This window comes from Sabethes cyaneus, chromosome 3, assembly GCF_943734655.1.
Source record: "Sabethes cyaneus chromosome 3, idSabCyanKW18_F2, whole genome shotgun sequence".
Lineage (NCBI taxonomy): Eukaryota > Metazoa > Arthropoda > Insecta > Diptera > Culicidae > Sabethes > Sabethes cyaneus.
The window spans coordinates 209,938,866-209,961,598 of NC_071355.1; the positions used below are offsets into that span (position 1 = coordinate 209,938,866).

The 22,733-nt window shown below is 43.9% G+C and overlaps 1 protein-coding gene across 1 annotated transcript in view; it reads left to right on the plus strand.

Annotated features, from left to right (window-relative positions):
* Window positions 1-22,430, plus strand: part of LOC128742012 (T-box protein H15-like) — a 102,707-nt gene extending 80,277 nt beyond the window's left edge. The window contains exons 5-7 of the mRNA XM_053838183.1: window positions 1,487-1,731; window positions 1,865-1,876; window positions 21,872-22,430. Of these exons, the coding sequence (XP_053694158.1) occupies window positions 1,487-1,731; window positions 1,865-1,876; window positions 21,872-22,430 (816 nt within the window). The remainder of the gene's footprint in view (window positions 1-1,486; window positions 1,732-1,864; window positions 1,877-21,871) is intronic.
* The last annotated feature ends 303 nt before the right edge of the window (window positions 22,431-22,733 follow it).

Sequence of the window (22,733 nt, forward strand, 5' to 3'; positions counted from 1 at the left end):
TTTAGCATCCTTCTCCGGATTGAAACCGCAAAGTTCCGCGCGTCACCATGCTTCGCCGTTCTCTGCGCCTGGAATGGAGTAAAAATTACCCAGGGAAAGGATCAATTTGTCAAGACCTTACCACGCCACACTGGCACAGGCACGGTAGTTAAATTCAGCAGAAAATTTTCACAGTGTGGCCATCTCCGCCATCAACAGCGTATTTTATGCTTCGTACCTAATTTATCAAACTAACACCTCGCGCTGTTTCGCCAACACATCCTCACCGGGAGCAGTGGAAAAAGCCATTTTTATGCTAAACACGCTATGCATTCGTATACAAACTATAGTTACTATATATATAGTTCGGCGGATAGAAAATCGGGAGCCAAATAAACGTCAAAAGCGGAGCCAAAAGCTTTTCAAAATCCAAAATGCAGGAGTAATGGTAAAAAAATACACTTTATTTTCATAGAACTAGTCATTTTCAACACCCGCCAGTGATTATTTTTTGTAAAAACCTGCACATTTCACCATAATTTCAAATTTAATTTCATAAATCAGGGATGCCAATTCGCCTGGTTTTCTATCCGCCGAACTATATATATAGTAACTATAATACAAACACCCCCGCAGTGGGCACCAAACCCCGAACACAAACCAAATCTGCTACTGCTTCTGTGTTGGTGGTGCACGGGAAACTTTTTAGAAGACATGCGCTCCAACGATGTTCTAATCTTTCACACCAATACCACCGCACATTAGCTCTCGAAGCAGCGGGGTTCCTATGGTAACGACCCGACACTAACACACAGGCAGCCTATGCGCCCCACCACCGAAGGATGGATGCTATAACGGAAGGATTATCTCCACACTATCCCTTGGTTCTGCTTTGCTGACGACAAATCGATTCTCCGTCGCCTTTCGTTAAAGCTTTTCACAGCTCATCTCCATCGGCAACTAGCCACGAGAGGGCGCTTGAATGCTGCTACCACCCACACCCACCAGCCCACGGTTCATTTCACGGCTGCGTTCCTCGTTCGCTGCTAGCACCTAATCTGGCAAAGGACATTGTCAGCATATAGAACGGTTCATTTTCAACATCTTTAATTACCAAGGCTTTGGCATCGTCGTCGTCGTCCTCGTCGTCGTCATCGTCGTTATCGTCAGCACCATTGTCGTCCTTGTCTGAGGAGGCCACGAACTAACTATTTGCCACCGGCTAATTTGTGATTATTTACGATCTAGATAGAAGCTCTGCCAGCCTCGACGATTGTATCAAATCTGTTTGCGAAACAGGAACATATTATTTCCGGATGAAATGATCCACAAACTCGTCTCCTCGATTGCGCTTTGGCGGCGGTTGGTTTGAATTTTAATTGCCCCATTATCGTTTCGATTTGCATAAATTAGCGGCAGAACACATATGTGACGCACAAAATTGCCGATTACCATCCGACGGCCCGGCTGTTACTAATGTTCGTTTTTCTAATTTTCTGTTTTTCAGATTGTTCTCAACTCGATGCATCGCTATCAGCCACGCATTCATCTGGTTCGGCTGGGACCGGGACAGAACATTCCCGCCACTCCGAAGGAACTGCAGGATGTGGACCACAAGACGTACGTGTTTCCGGAAACCATTTTCACCGCCGTTACGGCGTACCAGAACCAACTGATCACCAAGCTGAAAATTGACTCCAATCCTTTTGCCAAGGGCTTCCGAGACTCCTCCCGACTAACGGATTTCGATAGGTGAGTTGAAAGAAAAAATGAAAGCTTACCATTTAAGGCGAAACTTCCTCCTGTTTCTTACCGTCGACAAACGAAGCTCTCAGCTTTCCAACCCCAACCTCAACTGACTGGTCCCCCTTTCTGTATGTTTCAGTTTCCCTGGCATGTAAGTATCCGGACTACCGGAGGACACTGATCCGTAAATATGAACCACGATTTCATACTAATTTTACTCTTGAAAAAGAACAAAACAATCAGCCCTTTGCTTACGCTAACTAACTACGCTTGCTTTTAAATTATTTGCTTACGATGCCGCCGGCGCTGACATTGTTGTACTGCTCTGTGTGTGTGTTTTGACAGTCGAGCCTAAATGGCCGTCGCCGTCGTCGTCATCGTCCTGGTCGTCGTCGTGGTAACGGCATTACGAATCTCGACTCGAACCGCATTTTTATCCCTCTTAATGCAATCAATAACGCTAATTTTTTCCCGTAAATTGTGCTGCTTGATTGCACTAGATGCCGGGCCACGGCCACGTTGTTGCTGGCTTGTATAGCGAAATTGCACCACCCGCCCGGGAGATGGTTTATAGCAAAATAATTGTTTTCGGCGTTAGTTTTTCCCCATTAATCAAAGTGCATGTTCTGTCGGATCGCGGCGGCGCGGCTGCGATCGGAAGAACGATAAAGATGACGTCTGTTAATATCGCGTTATATTTATGATTATTACCGGGCTGAGAGTTGAGTGGTGCTGCTGCTGGTGGCAGAAGCAGCAGCGACCACGGCATTCCGGCTGTAATTACCGGTTCTTCTCGGTGTTCTTGGTGTTGTTGGAGTTGTTGTTGCCGTGTTGGAAATACATCGATGTGTGCCCCGAAGGAAAACCCGGACAGGCCGGCGATATGCAAGTCCAAGCGACCAAGCGACCATACGAGAGAGAGAGCACAAAGGGCCGCCGCGTTGCCGAGGCCTGTCAGCGCCTGGCTTCGTAGGAGCAGCCTGGATTGCCGGAGGATAATAGGGCGGTGGTGATGGTGGCCGGTGCAGGTATGCCGTTTTTCTGCCGCCGGGGGAACGGATCGATGCGATGGTGTGTATTTTTTATGGCATCCTTTTTTATTGCATCATCATCGCAAAGAGGCTATCAATCGACGACGACGACGACGATGACGACGGAGCACGGGTCCAGAAGTCGGCAGCACTAGTGTATCGCGAACCAATTCGGGGGAGTATGGATGGGCCACAAAAATCTCTTTTTACGGCTGGGGGACCGTGCAAATTTAATCGAAAATTCGACAAGGGCGTGACAGCTGAAGATTTAGCTGACTGTCTCCAAAATGGTGGGGGAGGTTGAGAAATCGTTACAGCGACCAGGGCGCTGTTGTGACCGGTTTCTTGCTCATAAAAATCTAACTTTCACGTTGTAACGAAGAAGGACTGTAAGCTAAGGATAATTTACACGTGTTTTTAATGCTCGTCACCGGGGGAGACGCGTCGTAGCTGACAGTAATGGAAGAGATGAGATGGGAGACACGCGGTAATTACAAGAAGTAGGAGAATGTGGCTCTTTTTCATATCTTCATTGTTGTTTAATTTAACTTTGTACTGGTTGTATTGCAAGTGATGCTTGTGATGCTTCGCAATAACCGTTATCGAAAGCTGCAGTTAAAGGGTGTAACGATCAAAATTCGGTCAAACAAGAATTTTAAATTATAACAATCAAACTATTCAGTGTTTTGCGCTCAATAAATCTTGAAGGCTTACACCATACGCTCCCAAATGCCCGCCTAATGGGGTGCAGAAGGAGGATTAAATGATCAACGAGTCTAGTCATTGGTTAATACAGCAATTCTTTGCTGATAGCCTTCAAATTAGTGCCGGTGTTCGAAATTATGGCACCCAATCGGAGCTCTGCTTCATAGAACGAGTTTGCGTATCGCCATGATACATATGTCAGAGTTCAGCTTACGGACCACTTCCAAGTGTATTGCTCGGACAGACCTTAAGCAGCCCGACAGCAAATTTTCTTCGAAATCATGTTTGTCGCTTCAGAACATTAAATCCCAAGTATAATCGACTATCATTGAATGGCCATATGGTTAACCATATGGTCAAAGGTTGGCTAACTGTTCGTCCTGAGAGCAATGTTGCAAATCGAACGAGCAGCCAACGATGTCTACTCTCACGTGAAAGTGTATGAGAAGCATAGCAGTCAACGCTTACGCCGCTCACACAAACGAAAGACAAACAGCCGTCGTTACTATGTGTAGACATTCTGCTACCTACACACTCGTGAACACAGTCTCCTATCGTCTTTCTGCGTAACTTACTCGTGAGTCAAATAACTCGTGACCAATCAGCTGCCCATGAGGGCTGTTGACGCACTGGGATACAGATTTTGCATTATTATTTCTTTTCTTCTTCAGCTTCCCCTTCTCTCCGTCGATCCTGTCGAGCAGACTTGTAACAAATGCAGCTCGGAGCCAAACGGTGCACATGTATGAACTGCAACCGGGTTGTTTTGAAAATTGTTGCAGTTTCGTCACTACGTACTGGCACGCCACAACCAGAGAAAGCAAGCACCCGAACGCCGTTCCATAATTTCGGGTCGCACCTCGTGACCACCGTGCCAGCGAACCTACATTACATGTTTTCGTTCTTCGTTATTTTTTATCTGGTAGATAGCACGAAACGAATAGGAAACGAGAACGAATAAGATGCGCGTGTGTTCGGCTACCGTTCTTTAGCGGGGTGCCGCACGGTTGCGTTCCGAACACATATACCACCGCACAAAGTGGAAAAAGTTTGTACCGACGTGCGGTTTCACGTTAGTTTCTGACGCAAGTTGGAAAAATGTACCTAAACCGGGTGCGTGTTAGTTATGATTGGAGCAGAAGCTTGGAGCAACGGTACCGGTGCGGTGCGTGCATTCACAATTCTGCTCACGAGCAGGAGTGCGAGCCCTCGCGAGTAATCAGTATCAGCAGCATCTTGGGCTGCAATAATAAAAAAAGAGCGACGACCGTAGCTGGCAACTAAATACACACTCGCAAAAACTCGTCGCAGTGTATGCGTAAAAAAGAGCGAGAGTCCGAAAGGGATGCTTATGCCGGTGTGTTCGTTAAAATGAGTGCTCGTGTGTGAGAAAATTATACCACACGAGTAAGATCTTCGCAACACTGCCTTAGAGTATGGTAGTGAAAATCAAGATCACAGCTATCTCATGACTCCAGTGAACCGTGTCAATGTCCTCTAAAGAACAGGAACCGTGGTAGGGTGGTAGTTCTTCCTGAGTGGTAGATTCCTGAGAGCAAACTTTTCAAATGTCTTCTGAATACCCGCGATGCACTGAATATATACGTGTAACATTCTGCGGACGTCAAATGACACTGATGAAACCTAATTTGCTTCTGACGAGACCTTTGTAGATCACCAGTATAGCATATAATGACCATCGAGTCGAGGTCACGGCCAAATCTTCTAACAAACGCAGGCGCTCGCACTATAAAATACTATCTCGGTGAACGTACTCGAGGGGTACTTTGAGGGGCTCTGTAGCCGCAAGGTTACCGAGTCTGCTTTGACAAGCGAATGGTCATGGGTTCGAATCTTAGTAGAATCAGGCCATTCGATGTCAAAGTGACTTTAGCATGGGTTTATTCTCAGGCCCCTCATCGCCCTTCCTTCATGCTGAGTTCTATATTATCCCGATATGGCCTATTGACAGTGCAAAAATGAGACCCTTATAGTAAAAATGCACTGGTTTGCTACGCCAGGGATGACTATAATTGGGGACTGTGCGCTGTCATGTGGAACGAGGTGGGTAAAGTAGAGTAAAGTATTGAAAGAAGGGTACCCAATTACACACAAGCACGCATAAAAAAATTCAATAAGCATATCGCTCACTCAATAGCGACTATAGCCAAAATAAAATGCAGTGCGGGTTATACAACAAACACCCGGGCGATATCACAATAGATCTAACCATAATGGTTGCAGTGATGAGTCCATACAGGAAAAAAAAAAAAAAACGTACTCGAAGATCACAGGACCAACATTTCCAGTGAATCATTGAACATCCATTCGCATTAACTTTCAATTCGCAGTTTTTACAAAATCTTTCAAAATTCGTAAAATCGAGGTGCAATTCAAGCAATCATCCATGGTCTTAAGCGGTGAATTTTTTTTTTACATTATGGGCTTAAATTAAAACGGTTGCGCGAGGAATAGCTCTAGGCAGTTTGATTTTTAAAACCACGAACAATAATGGTCCTAAATGGCTACCTGGTGGTACTCCAGAGTGCACGGGAAACGGGCAAGATTTGTGTGCACCAAGTTTTACAAACTGCGTTTTAGTTTTGGGATATGATCTCAACCAGTTATATCGCGAGCCTCAAATGTCGAGCTCTTTTACTACTTCCACCAAAATGCTATTAATACTCACAGCATCAAATGCTTTGCTCATATCTGTGAATATGCAATCCACTGAGGTGAACTCACAAAGGTTGGTAATCAGTGACGTCTTCTTCAAAAATCCATGCTCGGCAAGGGAAAGGCAACTAAATATATTGTCGTAAAGATGACTACAAACAAGCAACTCGAAATGCTTCAGAAGCCAATTGCATAGCAACTCCACGATAGTTTTCTACATAACCTCTAACTCCTTTTTTGGGATTACCTACGAATGGCCGAAACACAAATGGCCGAATCACGAATGGCCGAAACACAAATGACCGAAATAATAAATGGCATAATATATCTAATGGCCGAATCACAAATGGCCGAATCACGAATGGCCGAATCACAAAAGGCTGAAACATGAATGGCCGAACGTCATATTCGGCCGAAAATAATCACGGCCTTCAGCCTGCCCAAATGTTGGGTATTTGATGTCCTTACTCACTGCCGCTCGTTCGGACTTAACTAAGCGATAATCCCTACTAGTCAGTAAACCTAAGAAAATGCATGCACCTCATAGTAGGGGTTTCTGAGGGGGGCTGTTCCGCTTCCGAATGATGCAGATCATCACAGAGCTGCGAGTTTTTGTTTCACTCGCAAAAGAGGAGAAAATTTTAAAGGTTTTTCAGGGGGATGTTTCAAATTCGCGAAGAGAAATAGATGAAAAAATTATTCAAAATGTGTAAGGTCTCACAAGTCACAACATGAGCAATAAAAATGTTGTTGATATGGGCATTCTGGGAAAATTCGGCGTTTCGTGATTCGGCCATTCGTGATTCGGCCTTTCGCGATTCGGCCTTCTGTGACTGTTGTTGAAATTCGGCCATTTGGATTTCGACCATTTGAGTTTCGGCCATTTGGTACCAGCCCCTTTTTTGCACACTCAGTTAGCTCCGGGGTACGATGCTGGTCTAACAAGCCAGTCGTCGTGTGCTCGAATCTCGACTGGGCGGTGCTGCTTTAGAGTCAATACGATATTTGCACTAGCCCCGTAATTTTCCTGTACTCTAATATACGGCTGCGACGTCTATCGATAAAGTAGGATTAAGTTCCTAAGGACGTTTATACCCATGGCTTTGCTTTGATAACTCCTTTTTTACAAACCGGAGTACCGCGCAAAATCTTCCTGATTATCGGAAAATGATCAGAAGCCAGTGACGCGTTAAACAAGCCGAAATTGCTTTAAAATTTTATGTAGTAGCGTATCAGAACCTGCAGCCAGCTCGGGTTTGATAGCATATCAGGATCGAAGGAGGCTTTGGATTCGTTTCTCTATTTGCATAAAGTTTCGACGTTCAGTAGTTTACAACGGTCCTTACAGGGAGGTAGATTTTGGTGGTCCGTCCATGAAAGATGTCCTAACGTGTGTCTGATAAATACCCGTTGCACGGTTTCACAGCTAGCTATTTTAAGCACGGAGTGTATTCGCGAAAAGTAAAGGGCTACAAACAATTCGGATCATGGAAATTTTTAGCCATGCACCTAATAAAAGTCAGATTACAATTCGCTTTTAAAATAATGTTCATGTGATGGCTGTTGAAGATCATTCTAGTATCCAGCTCGACTGCTACGTCCTTAACAATGGCGTATGTAGTCAAACCAAAATCGTAACAAATTTTTAGTTACTTTCCGACGTTTCCCTTTTTATTTCTAAAGCTTTTTTAAGGAATCGTAACTACAGCAGTTACAGTTACAAACAATAAGTCGAGACCATACTATGTCCTTAACAATTTTTACTCGTTCAAGACAAGACTAAGATGAAATTAGTCGTCATCGTCATCGTCATCGATCGATTCTGCAAATTTCAAAAGTGTGATTTTTTTTTGTTTGAAACAAAAATGTTGTCCATGAAAATATATTCGCTGTGTTCAGATTTCCACGAAGAAAGCAGTAAATACATTTCTATAAACAGAACCCCGCTTTTGGGCCCAAAAACTGCTTCCGGAATTGGACATGACTGTTAGTTTCCCGTTAAGATTTCCTAATTATGTACGATAGGGGTTTTGCTTCGTATGAAAATGATGACTGAGCATTTGGAAGTGCTGATGGTCATGTTGTTTAAGCGTCGCCATTTTGTAAATTATTTAATAAAGCTTACAGTCCTCAATGGATCGTAAAGAGCGAAAAACCATTAGATCATCAGCGTACAGTAGTTTGCAGTCTGATAGGACCCCAGAACAAACGTCGTTAAAATTCATACTGAATAGAAATGTTACTAGTTTGCTTCCCTATGAAACTCCAGATTTATTGCAAAAGCAGTACTACTCAGAAGAGCCTAAATTTACTGAGCAATGCCGATTTGTTAGATAAGTCTAAAGTCGGTAGACGAAGCAAATAGGTTTGAATATTGTCAGAAGCCGAATCACCGAAGAACACACTAGATGGTAGGCCATTTTGCTTACGCTTATCATTGAAAAACGACCAGAATCGCTTTGGATTTTTTCTCAAGTCATTTCGAATACGGTTTACAAAGCTCGGTCGGTTATAAGCTCTACATTCATCGCTAATTTGATTAGAAGCACGCTTCGTTTCGGGATTATTCTCTGTTAGTAGGATCGTTACGTATTTTGGACCCCGTCAGCAGCTGTAGATAATTTGGACATTTACTGCAAAATCAAATGGAAGCGTCCAAATTATGTACAGCTGCTGATGGGGTCCAAAATCGGTTGGTTATCCTATGCTTTCTCAAAGCAACAGCAAATGACAGACTTTGTGCAATTGGACCACAGTGGTTTTACACACGGTCGAGGAGCACGAGTTTGAACATAAAAGAATCAAGGGGAAACAGGCAGACATAGTCTCCTTTGAGTCCCCCGCACGTTCTGATAGTAGACCCGGATGGAATTTCTAATCGATTTTGCCTGTTGTTGAAGCTCCTGAGTTGGTCGTGGTTCGGCACTGGAATTAGGAGCGGAACAGATCTTTGCATCGTCTCTCTTACCTCAAATTGGAGTTTGGAAGATCTCTTATTAGATCCCACTTACAAATCCGGGACGACTGCAGGACGGTGACTGAAAAAGTTCGATTACGGTAATGAATTGCCGGCCATTTCGTTTACCATCAAATTCTGCCAACTACCTCCAGTCCACTTTGTTTGCCGCAGAATGTTAATTTGTCTTGTATTTTTTTCGCTTCCAACAGTTCTTTGGATCTGTTAGTAGCATACTACTCCACGCACTTTATTCTGTAATGATAGAATGCTAAATCCGGCCAAAACAGCACGGAACAATGGTAGTGCTTGAAGAAAGAATTTTTCACGTCCCATGTACCGATAGTCTGGATATTTCTTACCGAACTTCAGCAGTTTCGTATGCTTGAAAATGTCTGCTATTTTTCTGCTTTCGGTTGTCCAATAAAATTCTTGTCCAAGGAGATGTTCGAAGTCTGCCTAGACGTAGTATTTGTCGGCCATCATTACGCAATCCAACTTCATAAATAATGTTGTGTATGGGCTCCGAGGTCGTGTTTAGGCCATCTTGTTTTGTTAATCGTCACATCTTCACTACTTGGACTTCAATAAGTCGACAGTCCGGCTTATTTTGTAGTGCGATGCATGGTTGTTGGTGACACTTCCTGCTTGTTTGCGACGCCTTGGATAGAGAGGTTCGGGTTCCGCTTGAAAGCGCTGGTCACTCTTTTTACCGTCGATTTTCTCCCAATTCAGGGTTCCTGGCTGTCGATAAGCATGCCTAGAATGCTTATATTACTTTGGTGATACTTGATTTGGTGACTTTTAACTTGATGCGTGAATAGTTTAGATTTTCGCGACCCATGAGCAAAATTGTGACACGTCGGTCCTCTTGCTTGGACATTATTTTGATAACTGAAAAGTAAATGTCAATAGCATAATAGACACATGAGTCTAATTGCATACACTTACGAAATGGTGCTCGAGTTTTTAAAATAGGTACATGATAAAAAGTTCAAGTCGACCAAATTTTGATCGTTCCACCCTTTAGTTTGCGATGCCGTCGGTAAACCGGTTGTTTACCGGAGCCACCACGCAATTCAGTTGTCGTCTTTTATGTGTTAGTGGAAAGTGGGCGGCGCAGAAATCATCACCACGATCGTAGGCGGTGAATCGTATGCTATCAATGGACTGAACACCATCAAATTTTATTTGAAAATCCATCCTGAAATTGTCGCACTCTGTACAGGAATGTGCACCACAATTACACACCCGGAGTTCCCGATCCAGTTTCATCTTTCCGGCACCGAGCGTGATTATATACCATTCCAATCCAATCCCTTTTCGGTTGGCCGTCATCGTGCGTATCGCTGCAATCGAATCGAAAAAAAACTGAACCTACCCTGGCTTCTTATTAATCTCTTCGTTTCGTCGTCAGTGGCTCACAAAATTGGCGCGACCCAGAATTCCGGCCACCGTGTGTAAATTTGGCAACATTGCCTAACCGGTGCAATTATGCTGGCCGACCTGAATTGGTTCGAAATCGAGTGACACGGTTCTGGTGCTTTCGTGCGTTCGTTCGTTCGTTCGTTCCGCGTCTTACTGTCTACCGTGGCAGAGCGTCAGTGCCAATTCCGAATCATTCGTGTGGGCCTTGAAATCATAAATTATCGCGCAGCAAAACTCTCGCCGCCGCGGAACGTAATACGTCTTCATACGTGCGTACGTTCCTAGCCGGGGCCCTTTTCTGGACGCGTTTTTTTTTCGAAAGGCATTAAAATTCATCAATTTAGTATAAATTATCCTTCCGAAGGCTCACTCACTGCAGGGCAGGCAGGCAGGCAAGCAGTCTGCCGAAAACGGCCGAGAAGTACAAAGGATTGCCACTTGCGGCTCATGGAAACTGTTTTTATCAATCATTACCGTCCTGATGGCAGGCTTAGGTCGAACAACGTTCACCAACACACCGGCTTCGGTACGATGATGGGTGCACCATGAAACATAATAATTTGCCGCAGTTCCTTCTCCCAGGTCCAGGGAAGCAGTGAATGTCCGCGCGTCCGGACGCTCACTTACTCGGTCTTTTCGCAACGGCGAACAAAAGTCCCGAACAATTACGGCCACTTTTAGCAGTCATTTAGTTTGGGTTCACGTTAATAAACAGTTTACGTGAAGAATGCCGCTCTGTAATCAACACTTTTTCGGACTTTCAGTTCGAGCAGAAGATAATAGATGCCGAGTATCTGAAGAGCCGGCAGCTATGGAAGGGGGTGGAGCAGAGGTCATAATGAAATTAACACATACATGAGAGACCGGTACCGCCGGGCCGGGCAGGGTTGAAGTTTGGCATGATCAAGCACAATTGCTCCTCCTAACGATAGTGTCTCCATCTAGTTACTTTACCTCCATCTAGCTGGCTACCATCATAAGTAACGCAGATATAACCTTCGGTCAATCCTTACGGATCGACCGACAAATGCACGCCTGTCAACTGTGTGTTATCCAACATCAAAGTGCGCATCGCAGTGTACAATATTGTGGTAGAATGTTTTACATAATTTCGTCATAATAATTTCGAATTAAAAATTATGCTTCACGCGGTCGATAAGCTTGACTTGATGATCGAACCAGGCAGAAGCAAAGGACGATAAAGTAACTTTTTTTTCGAATACCCCTTACTTGTTCGACATTTACTTCTTATCAGATGTTCTAATGGGCGAAATAAAGCTCACTAACCCGAACACACCTGAAAGGAGTGTTTTATGCTTCCATGCAGCAGGAGCTGCAAACTAACTATTCTCCCGGTCGTAATAATGATGGCTTAAGCGTTTCGGCTTCACTTGAAAGTTATGCTACTGCTATGTGAGCCTCCTCTTTATGTTCACAATTTATTCAAATTATGCGTTAATTATGTTGAGCGAGCGAGCGAGTGAGCGGTCTGCCCGGAGAGAAAAGCGATGTGCCGCACCTTTTTGCACCTTTCGTCGTAGTGTGTTGTTGTCTTTCGAGGAGAAGATTCACATGCAGCAGCAGCAGCACATCGTGATGATGATGCTGATGCGGAAATCCGTGACGGTGATGACCTGCGAACCGGTTCCAGTGTGAACATGCAAAGGTGGTGGCCCCCTTTGACAGGTTAATGGGACACTGCCGTCGTCACCGCGCCCGACCGTGGAGACATATCGACAATTGTTCGGTACTGCCGAGAAAAGGCTGATAAGGACATGTTGAGCATGGGCACTGTATGTACATCCGTCTTACGACGAGTTGTTGTCACTTCTGAAGAGCAAGTAATATTACCGATTCAAATTGCTCACAAAGTTAGACCATAAATCTTAAAATGGAAATATGTAGATGAATAAAATAAGGTATGAATAATAAGGTACAGAATTACTAGCATCTATCCGGTATGATGAACCAGAATAAATACCCACAGCCCATTCTGGAATAAAAGAATACCTGCGTCAAAATGCTCCGCCCAGTCAGCTTCGAGGTACGATGCTGGTCTAATAAGCCAGTCATCGTATGTCCGAATCTCGGCCAGGCGGTGCTCGGTGTCAACAGGATTTTGGCACGAGCCCCGTAATTGTCCTGTACTGTAACGTCGGCCGTTAGGTCTGTCGATAAAGAAGGGCCAAGTCTTAGAAAGACGTTTAAGCTCAAGGCTTTTCGCGTCAAAATACAGGAAAATGTTACATTCGGTCCAAAAGTTGGAGAATTCGCAAAATGAAAATATTCACCTAGTATCGGTACGCAAAATATTCAAGAGAAAACAGAGAAACAAATGGTGCCGACGGTCGGTATCAGACTGCCAAACTCCTACCACATTGCAGTCGATAATAGCGAAGACCTCATAACAAGCAGCTCTGCCAATATTCGGGAGACAGCTCGGAGATGGTAGCTCGCTCTACCGGCCAAGGTGGTCACTGGATGCATTTGTGTGAGTGAGTGCTATAATTTATTCCGCCATGCCAACATAGTCGAACAAATACCAATACAAAATTTCGGTGAGCTTACTAACACTCATGCAAAATTAACCACCTTCGCAAATAGAATAATAGAAATAGAAATTCGTGTGCGTACGAATGGTTAGACTGGAATCACAGAACAGAAGTTGAAGTATAAATCCAAACACGTACATACTACTTTTTACAGATACTAGCGAACCTGGCGGTGGCGAGTCACTTTTTCCTTCCCAAAGAAAAAAAAATAGCAAAAAAGACTCTGTTACCAGTTTTGATTGCTGAATCATTCAGACTTCCACTTCTGTTCTGTGCGGGAATGATCGAAACTAGATGTGAGATTATCTAATATAGGGTGTCGTGTGCTGATAGTTCAATTGTCAAAACAGTTGGGCACAAACCGAAAGAGTGTGGGTTAGAGCCCCACTCAGCAATTGAACTACGCAATATATTTTTGGCCCCACATCGAAGTTTCGCAGTATCATCCAGTTCACCATTCTTCCTCACCAAACGGTTCTGCACCTTTAATACAAAAATGTTACATTAATAACAAGAAAATGATAACAAAATGAATCCAAGAATTACACAAACAACAAAAATCAGCGAAAAATAACAAAAATGATTCAAAAAATCAGAGAGGTTGTGTGCAAGATACGACCGCATATATAGGTTACGCAGGACCACGTAAGTCTCTTTGTAGTGATAGTAGCATGTTTTCATGCTTGTAATCATTCGATTCTTCACGTATACATACTATATGCAACATATATACATGCTACATGCGTTGTATGTAACGTTTATCAAAGTAGTAACATTGCATACGTTCAATTCTCAAAAGATTGAGAATTTGAAAACAATTTAAAAAAATCAAGAACACAAACTATTACTTTTCTGCTACCTTACTGAAATTAAAGATTGTTTTTATTATCCATGGTTTCCCACGTTGAAGGGATTTTACCAATTCAATCTTATTTTATCAACAGCACATCTTTTCACTACACTTTTAATGAAACGGCAAGCATGCGTATTCATACAGAGTATTATAACCGAACACTGCAGCTGTAGCACATTTTTCCAACACAGATATCAAATTCGCCGAGGTTTAATCGTCTAGCAGTCGCAGTAAAGAATTTGCGATCTGTTGGGACAACGAACTTGTGTCATTTTTGCTGGCACACTTCCCTAACACATACATCAGATTGGACTAGGTTTAATCGCGTTCGTAAGAAATCTGTTGGCTCGAGGGGGCTTTGTCACTCTCTCTGGCGTACTTCCCAAGCAAGGACATCAAAATGGTCTAGGTTTAACCACGGTGTTATATATAATCATATATCAAATTGGTATAGGTTTAGATAATCGTAAAGAATCTTCCAACCAATCACGAAGCGAGAATTCTGGTAAAACATAGGTTCATTATTTTCAATTTTTCAATAGTTCAACATCAAGAATCCATACTTTTCTTCATTTGGGTCAATTCTTAGAAGATTTTCCGATCGATTGGTGTAAGAATATTGAAAATCGATCGGAAAAGAGCTGAGCTATTAGCGCTCAAAACCTTTCATTTTTCGTGACGCTCGCATTTTTCGATTTTTTGGAATGACACCCTATCTCAAAACTTGCCGTAAGACGTAGTCCTACGTCAAAAGACATACAAATACTCCATATGGCATCTACGGAATACTGTTTGGCATAAATCCATTTGGAGTAATAGTCTTTTAGCATATTGTCCATTCGGTATAATGATAATTTAGCAAAGTTGATAATGTAGCCAGAGTTTGTTGTTTAGTGCTTTCAGAGATCAATCCATGCGAGGACTAAGGAATACTAACTCGTAGTCGATAAACCTAGTGAAATGAATAAACCTAGACTGAGGTGATTTCTGTGAGAAGGTCGGCATTTCCGAAACACTACGGTCTGCGGTCGTCACGCCCTGAATTATCTAGGAAGCGAGCATATGGTTATGAAATTATGCTAAATATTAAATAATACAATAAAACACAATAAAAATAACCAAAATAACCCAAGCATGATGTGAAAATGACAAAAAAAATATACAAATAGTATTTACAGATACAAATATGAATAAATTATTTGAGATCCTTATCAGTGGCTCGTTGCACAGAAGTGTTGCGCAATAGGTCTCAACTGATCAGCATGGTTTTGTTCCTGGTCGCTCGAGTAGCACAAATCTGATGGAGTTCAGTTAATTTTGTCAGAAACATATGGATGATGGAGCACAAGTCAACACGGTGTATACCGACATTAAAGCTGAGTTCCTTCATGTTGACCACACCATACTACTAGCCAAAATAAAGCATCTCGGTCCTCTCTTGCCTTTGTCCAGTCGTTGAAATCCTTCCTTGAAGACCGCTGTCCTTCTGTGAACCTGGGGAGCACTTGCAACTGTCGCGGTACGTCAGGCGTTCCTAAGGGCAACAATGTCGGGCCATTGCTATTTTCGCTGTATTACAACGATATCTGCATGTTACTTCCTCGAGGATGCAGAATCGTTTGCGCTGATAACCTCAAGATCTACATTGTAGTTCGCTCAGATGCTGATTGTATTGAATTACAGAAGCTGATCGACATGTTTTATGTTTGGTGGTTATGCAACCGGCTCAGTATCAGCGTTGCCAATTTCTCCGTAATCAGTTACAGCCGAAAGAAAGCTTCAATCCAATACAATTCTTCCATAAGCAGTCAGAATATTGAACGCGTAACAGCCGTCAGGAACCTTGGTGTTCCATTGAATACTGGATTTACATTACAGGACTACTCAGTAACATCATTTCAAAGCAGAACCTGGCATTCAGAGTTCCAAAAGAGTTTCGTGATCCAGACTACCTAAAAAAAGCAAAGCCATGGGTTTATACCGTCTTTAGACATTACCCTTCTTTATCGACAGACTTCGCAGCCGGCTGTTAGAGTACAGGAAAATTACGGGGCCAGTGCAACGATCCTATTGACTCTAGCTAGCAAGCACCGCCTAGCCGAGATTCGAACATACGACGACTAGCTTGTTAGACCAGCATCGTACCTCGAAGCTAACTGGGCGGCTATCCATACTACCTGAGAGCTTTGTATTACGCGCTTATACATTAGAGTGTCCCAAAATAGCACTATGTCAGAAAACCCGGGGGTTCACCCCTCAAATGATAGCTTAGGGTGTCACAACAAAAGTTTTATTTGGCGTCAACATTCGTCGACGCGATTTAGGGGTCGCACATTTGAGTTTTATGAAAAAACTACCTAACCCGACAAACTTCGTATTGCCACAAATTAAACTGTGTTGTACATAAATCGTGAATCTCGGATGACCTTAGTCACAATCTCGAGTTTTGCAAGTTTCTGGGGAGTTCATGGGTGTTTTAATATACAAATTTTTCTCACAGTAAAGTTAAAGTAGAAAACAACTCCCCCCATTGCTTAGCCCGATAAAATAAAGCGGATAGTATTTAAATATTCGCCATCATTACAAACCATTTCGCCGAATACCATTTTGCGGAACACCAATTCGTTCGACCATTACGCGGAATATAGAGTTTAGCAGAATACCATTTCACGAAAAACCTTACACGGGATGTACCATTTCACGGAAAATCTTTTCGTAGAAAGTACCATTTCGCACGGGTGACCCAATTGAAGGAAAGTAATAGAGGCCAGTAGATCTAGGAAAATAAATAAACCTAGATAGAGGTGATTTATACAGGGGGCTGCTCCCCGCAGTGGCCGGCGCTTCCGACGGCAGGTTGCCGGCAACACTCGTGGCCTGTGGCCGTCTCGCGCTGAATTATCTAATGTTACTATTGATAGTTTTTGGTGGTTTTGTTATTGATTAATGTTTTATGAAAGAATCTAAAATTTCTCGAGTTCGATTAGTTTTTGAGTTACGCAAAAATTTTGTTTTATTTGTATGAGAGTCCTTATCCCCCTACCACAGGGGTGGGGGTCTCAAACCATCATTAAAAAAATGCCAAATTTGGTTCGATTTGCTTGATCACTTCTCGAGTTATGAGGAAATTTGTATTTCATTTGTATGGAAGCCCCCCCCTCTTAAAGTGGGGAGGGGTCCTAATTCATCATATAAAATATTCTTGCCCCCAAAAACACCCACATGCCAAATATGGTTCCATTTGATTAATTAGTTCTCGAGTTATGAGGAAATTTGTATTTCATTTGTATGGGAGCCCCCCTCTTAGTTGGGGGAGGGGTCTCTAACCATCATAAGAACCTTCCCTGACCCCTATATGCAAATTTGAACGCCGATCGGTTCAGTAGTTTTCGATTCTGTAAGGAACATTTGGACAGACAGACAATAAATCCATTTTTATAGGTATAGATTTGTATGGGAGCCCCCCTCTTAGTGGGGGGAGGGATCTCTAACCATCATGAGAACCTTCCCTGGCACCAAAAACCCCTACATGCAAATTTTCACTCCGATCGGTTCAGTAGTGTTCGATTCTGTAAGGAACATAGGGACAGACAGACAGGAATCCATTTTTATAGGTATAGATGGCATTTTTCAGGAGTACATTCAAAAAAATATTATTAGAAATGGTTAAGTAGACGAAACAAGGTACTTAACTATTTCTTTCAGAATCATAGTGATCTGATACATTCATAAAAAAATTATGGTGACATGTCTGGAGTCTTATTTGGTTACAGAAATTTATTCATTGGGCAAAATATTGAAATTTTCGAAATTTCATTTAAATAAACGTCAAGGGTATCGACCAGTGTCTCAGAGCAACGTAGCTATACTGTTTATATGGGAAATTTTAAGATGAACAACTTTGCCAAGGAAAGTATAGACGTATGTTCAAATCATTTTTTGTCAGATTTTGTGAAGGCGGAACAAAACACATTTCTGGAATTTTCAACTTTTAGCCGTTTTATGGGAAAGAGGTGAGTGACAAAACTTGAACTATTTATACACTTATCACTGGAGATGACAGCTGTTGTTTTGAGCCCTTACACTGGCCTTTGGACGAATTGAATCTCTGCAAAGAAGGTTAATCAGTTACGCCCTTCGTGATCTCCCCTGGATGGATCCAGCCGAACTTCCTCCATACGAACACATGCGTAAGCTGCTGTACATGGACATATTGGTAAAGAGAAGGGACGATGACGATATACATTTTAATTGTCAATATTATTCCGAAAAATAGTTTTCAGTCAAGTAGGGTTTCGACCTTTCGTGATTCGGCCAAGTACAAATTCGACCTTCTGTGACAGTTGTTGAAATTCTGTCATATGGATTTCGGCTATTTGTTATTCGACCAATCGGTATCAATTCGGTGAGTCGCTGTGATGGCTAGGGAAAACTAACAAGAGTCGGTAGACCTAGGAAAGCGAATAAAGCTAGACAGATGTGATTAATGCTCGGGGTGGCCCCTTGTTAATGGTTCAACGTTGCTTCCATGAGTTATAAATTTTTAAACTAAGTGATGTCCGAGAAAATCGAAAAATTAGCCTTGGAGTTGTCTGAAAAAAATACTATTTAGGAGATTTCAGAGTTTTTAAAAAATATTTTCATCAATATTAACCAATATAAACCATTTCATGAAGTTTTGAGACGCTTCACCCAAACTTATACGATATATTTTGAAAAATCACAAAAAGCAACACAAATTACAAAAATAGGTCCAGAATATTGAAAAATTGACATCAAATAATATACCCTGACCTGATGGTTTAGCTCTTAGTCTAAGAAACTGACTAATCTGCAGGACAAATTTATACATATAAATTTTTCTAGGCATTTATCACAATACCACCAATAATAAATTTAGTAAAAATCATAGGTCTATGTAAACCCCGCGTAAGCCCCGCACAGATCGCCATACGTTTACATACACTTTTTTATGCTTATTTCTTCTTTACAATGCTCTCGTATCGACCCATTTTACTAGAATAACAGGCACACAATTTAATTTTTTTCTGAAATCATACCATGACCCGGCGTGAAAGTCAAACAAGAATGTTACTTTCAAAGCGAACCCACTCCTAATGGTGCCTCACAAATTAAGTTGTTCGCTAACTTCAGAACTAGTCTCACCCGATGATAGCTGGGAAAAACAAAAAAAAACTTAAACATTTCTCTGCACTGTGAATATTCTCGACACGCACATACACGCACCACCCGACGGAGGTCGGATCTCAACTTGCAAGCGCGTCACGACCACCACCGGAAGCCCATGGCCGCGCTCGAATCACCTTCCGTCTCGTCGTCCGTTCCTCGTAGCGTAGCGTCATCCGTTTTTTGCACGTCAATCTGCGAGATGCACACCAGAAGACAGCCTGTGCGATGCAATCACGCGATCAAAAACAGCCCGCGTTGATAGCCCTCCTCATCGGTTCCTCATCGGAGTTCCTGTGCAGAAAGCCACTAATTTGTTGTACACGAGGTGTGAAGAAATCTGCTCCGATGGTGCGTTTTCCTCGCAAACTCATTGCCGTCGTCATCATCACCATCATTGTCATTATCATCGGAGTCATCATCATCATCATCACCATCATCATCGTTCACTGCCATGCCCGGTTTGCCGGTGAACCTAGTGCGAGTGCAACCAAGAGGAAAAGGCCTTTAATCAGCGATCCACCATCGGAAAGTTCCACTTTTGCCAAGCCGAGGTTCTTTTGTCTTTAGCCACCGTACATTTGCCAATTGCCATGCACCACACCGACCGCGACCGTATGAAGTGGCCCGGTCCGGGTCCCAAAACCGAACCAGACAGACCGGCAGGCAACGCGCGCGCGGTTGAAGTGCCACCGCGCTCTGCCCGCTTCACGCTTCCTCGGTTCGTCCTGACGTCCACCCGCATCGAGAACCGACCTTCAACACTCAACCGGCCCGGTTTCGAACACACGAAAGCGGGAAGCAGCCGGGGTGAAAAAATCGATATTTCCACCCGTTTTGGCCCCGACAGCATTCCGGCTGTGGTAGTCCGTTCTTGGGTTCGGGATTCATTCAGCAGAAGATCTGGCGACGGCGACGACGACGACGACGACGACGACAGAAAAGAGAGGCTGGACCCTTTGGCTAATATCATCACGCGCGGCACCGGCGCAAATTACAGGGCGGCATATTGGCTTTTGATGAAAACGCGCTTCAACAGTACACACGTGGGGGATACTAGCCGTAAGAGGTCAGAGCAGCAGCGGCGGTAGGCAGGAACGAAAAATTCCGAAACGAGACCAGGCCACGGAGATGAGACTCTGTGCACTGTGTACTCGGTCGCTCGGTTGGTTGGTCGCTCGGTCGGCCGTGGTCCAGCAGCAGCAGCAGCAGCAGCAGCAGCAGCAACCGTTTCGCGAGCGAAGACCACAGGACGATGATGATGATAGGTTGTAAAAGTCGAAGGGTTCGTTTTCCGCGCGGTAAAAAGGGCGGAGCACCGGGCTTCGGATGCACAGGTTCCTCTTAATTTATTTATGATCGTGTGAAATTGAAAACAGCTTCGAGTCGGTTTTAGAATCTAGGAAGCACCACCGGGATGAGTCTGCCAGTTTAGAACAAAACAAAGGAAAACCATGAATGAAATTGGCTCAGGATCAAGCTTTCTGTGTGGAAGGTTCGGCGATGACGTGAATCCTTTTATTAAAAAGATATTAGGAAACATTAATAGAAGCTGCAATTAGTGCGGGAAACAGGGTTTATTCGAGCCTGTGCGGTGAAGGATGCGAAGCCGGGTAAGGAAATCGTAAGAAGATCGATTTTTACCGCGTCGCTTCTCCTGCCACCTGCCGTGTGATGCGATGCGATGGGGACCGGCTTTATGCTCTTTTATCTGCACGGGGACCCCTCGGGGGATACTTATCACGTCTCATCGGAGAATGTTGTCTTCGGCTGGAAGGTTGCGTGATTTTTTGCTGTGGCCCGTACCAATCAACTTCACACCTAACCATATCATCATCTCCCAGGCGGCGGCAGTTGCGGCGGTCTTTCCTTGAAGAGACTCTTCAATCTCTTGAAGTCTTAAACTTCGCCTCTGGTCCGCCTCAGCACCGGGTCCGGGACCGAACGAAAACGAATCTCAGGGGCGTTCGGATGGACCTTTCAGCGGTTATTAGGACGGTTACGGACAAAGCAAAAAAATAAAAAAAAAGAACGCAGAAGGCCCAACTACGGTTTTGTATCGCACGGTGTGAATGCTAAATTGGATGATAATATGATAATTAACTGTAAGTGTCGGTGAAGAGATGAAAGACGTTTTCCCAGTTACTAGGTGAACGATTTTGCAATTTTCTTGAGCCTATAATTGCACAAACATTTAGTTTATGTGGCACAGTAACTGTGCGTTAGCTAGGAAAATTGTCTACCGGTGAAAGGAAAGCCCCGGTTGGGTCAGTTTTTCTCAACTCAATGAGCGGCAGAGTTACTAATTATTTCTGTTATTGTCGATTTATAAACCGGCTTATGTTTATTTAACTTGTTTAAACACCCGGTGTTGTTAAGCCATACAACGGTGGCCTTGTTGGAACGCATCCATGCTTCTCCGATCGATCATCCCGTCATCATTGTAGTCGTAGTTTCGCCATACCGCTCCGCCTACGCCGTCATCCAAGCAGAACCGCTGCAATATTAGTTTATAATTTATATGACTGCGCACCGCATAAATTACATGCGTTTGCGTGCCGTACTTTTTACATTTACGCACATAAACACACACACACTCTAACGCGTCGCCGACGTTGCTACCTTTCATTCGCTTGAACCTCTCACGCTGCCATAACTGCCATTCTCATTATTATTTTATAATTGCCTTCCCGCCCGCGAAATAAGTCAGTAAAACTAACTTTGTTACCATTTCTTTCTCTTCTTCTGCTTCTTTCAGGGACCCGATGGACGCACTGCTACTCGAGCAGCACCTCCGCTCGCCGCTTCGTCTCTTTCCGGATCCGTTGATGGCTCAATTTGGCGGTGCCGGCCAAGATCCGGACGGTGCCCAGGCGGCTCTGATCGAAAAGGCACGCCAACACCTGCAGATGTGGGGTCGTGCCACACCCTACGGCGATCTACTGATCCCACAAATGTACCAACGACCGAACCTGGGAGCGCTAAACCTAGGCCATCTCTGGCAGAGCCAGTGGCCGTCGCAATTCCCGCCAGGATTTCTTCCGAATGCTGCGGCCGCGGCCGCCGCTGCAGCAGCTGCTGCTCCTCCACCTCCTCCGCCGCGAACAACTCCCCCACCGGCCACGCAAACCATGGCAAGTCCCGCCAGTTCCGCCGGTTCTCCCTCGCCGGATCTTCGTGCGAAACATTTCTCGCGCTTCAGTCCGTACCAAATCCCGCAAGCACACCTTCATCATCCTTCGCAAGGTTTGCCGCCTTCCGCTTCATCGTCTGCAACCCACCAATCGTCTCCCTCGCCGAGGAGTCCATCGAACTAGAATAGACCTAGGGCCAACCAGCAACCAGAGGCTTCTCCGTTGTCAGCACCCGCGGGGGCAACGACTCTCGAAGCAAATAGCGAAGCAGTATTATTAGCTTGCTGTGCAGTAGCCGAACATAATCTCGCAACTAATCAAATGTAAATATCACTCGATCATTATTATTTGTCACTCATGCGAACTGCAAACAACCCCTGCAGAGGCGGGGAGAGGGAAAAAGGGGAGCGTTATTTATTACTTTCCGATAGCGCGGTCGTCTGCAGATTGCAACGTTATCCAATCTCGAATGTTTTTTTTTTGTTC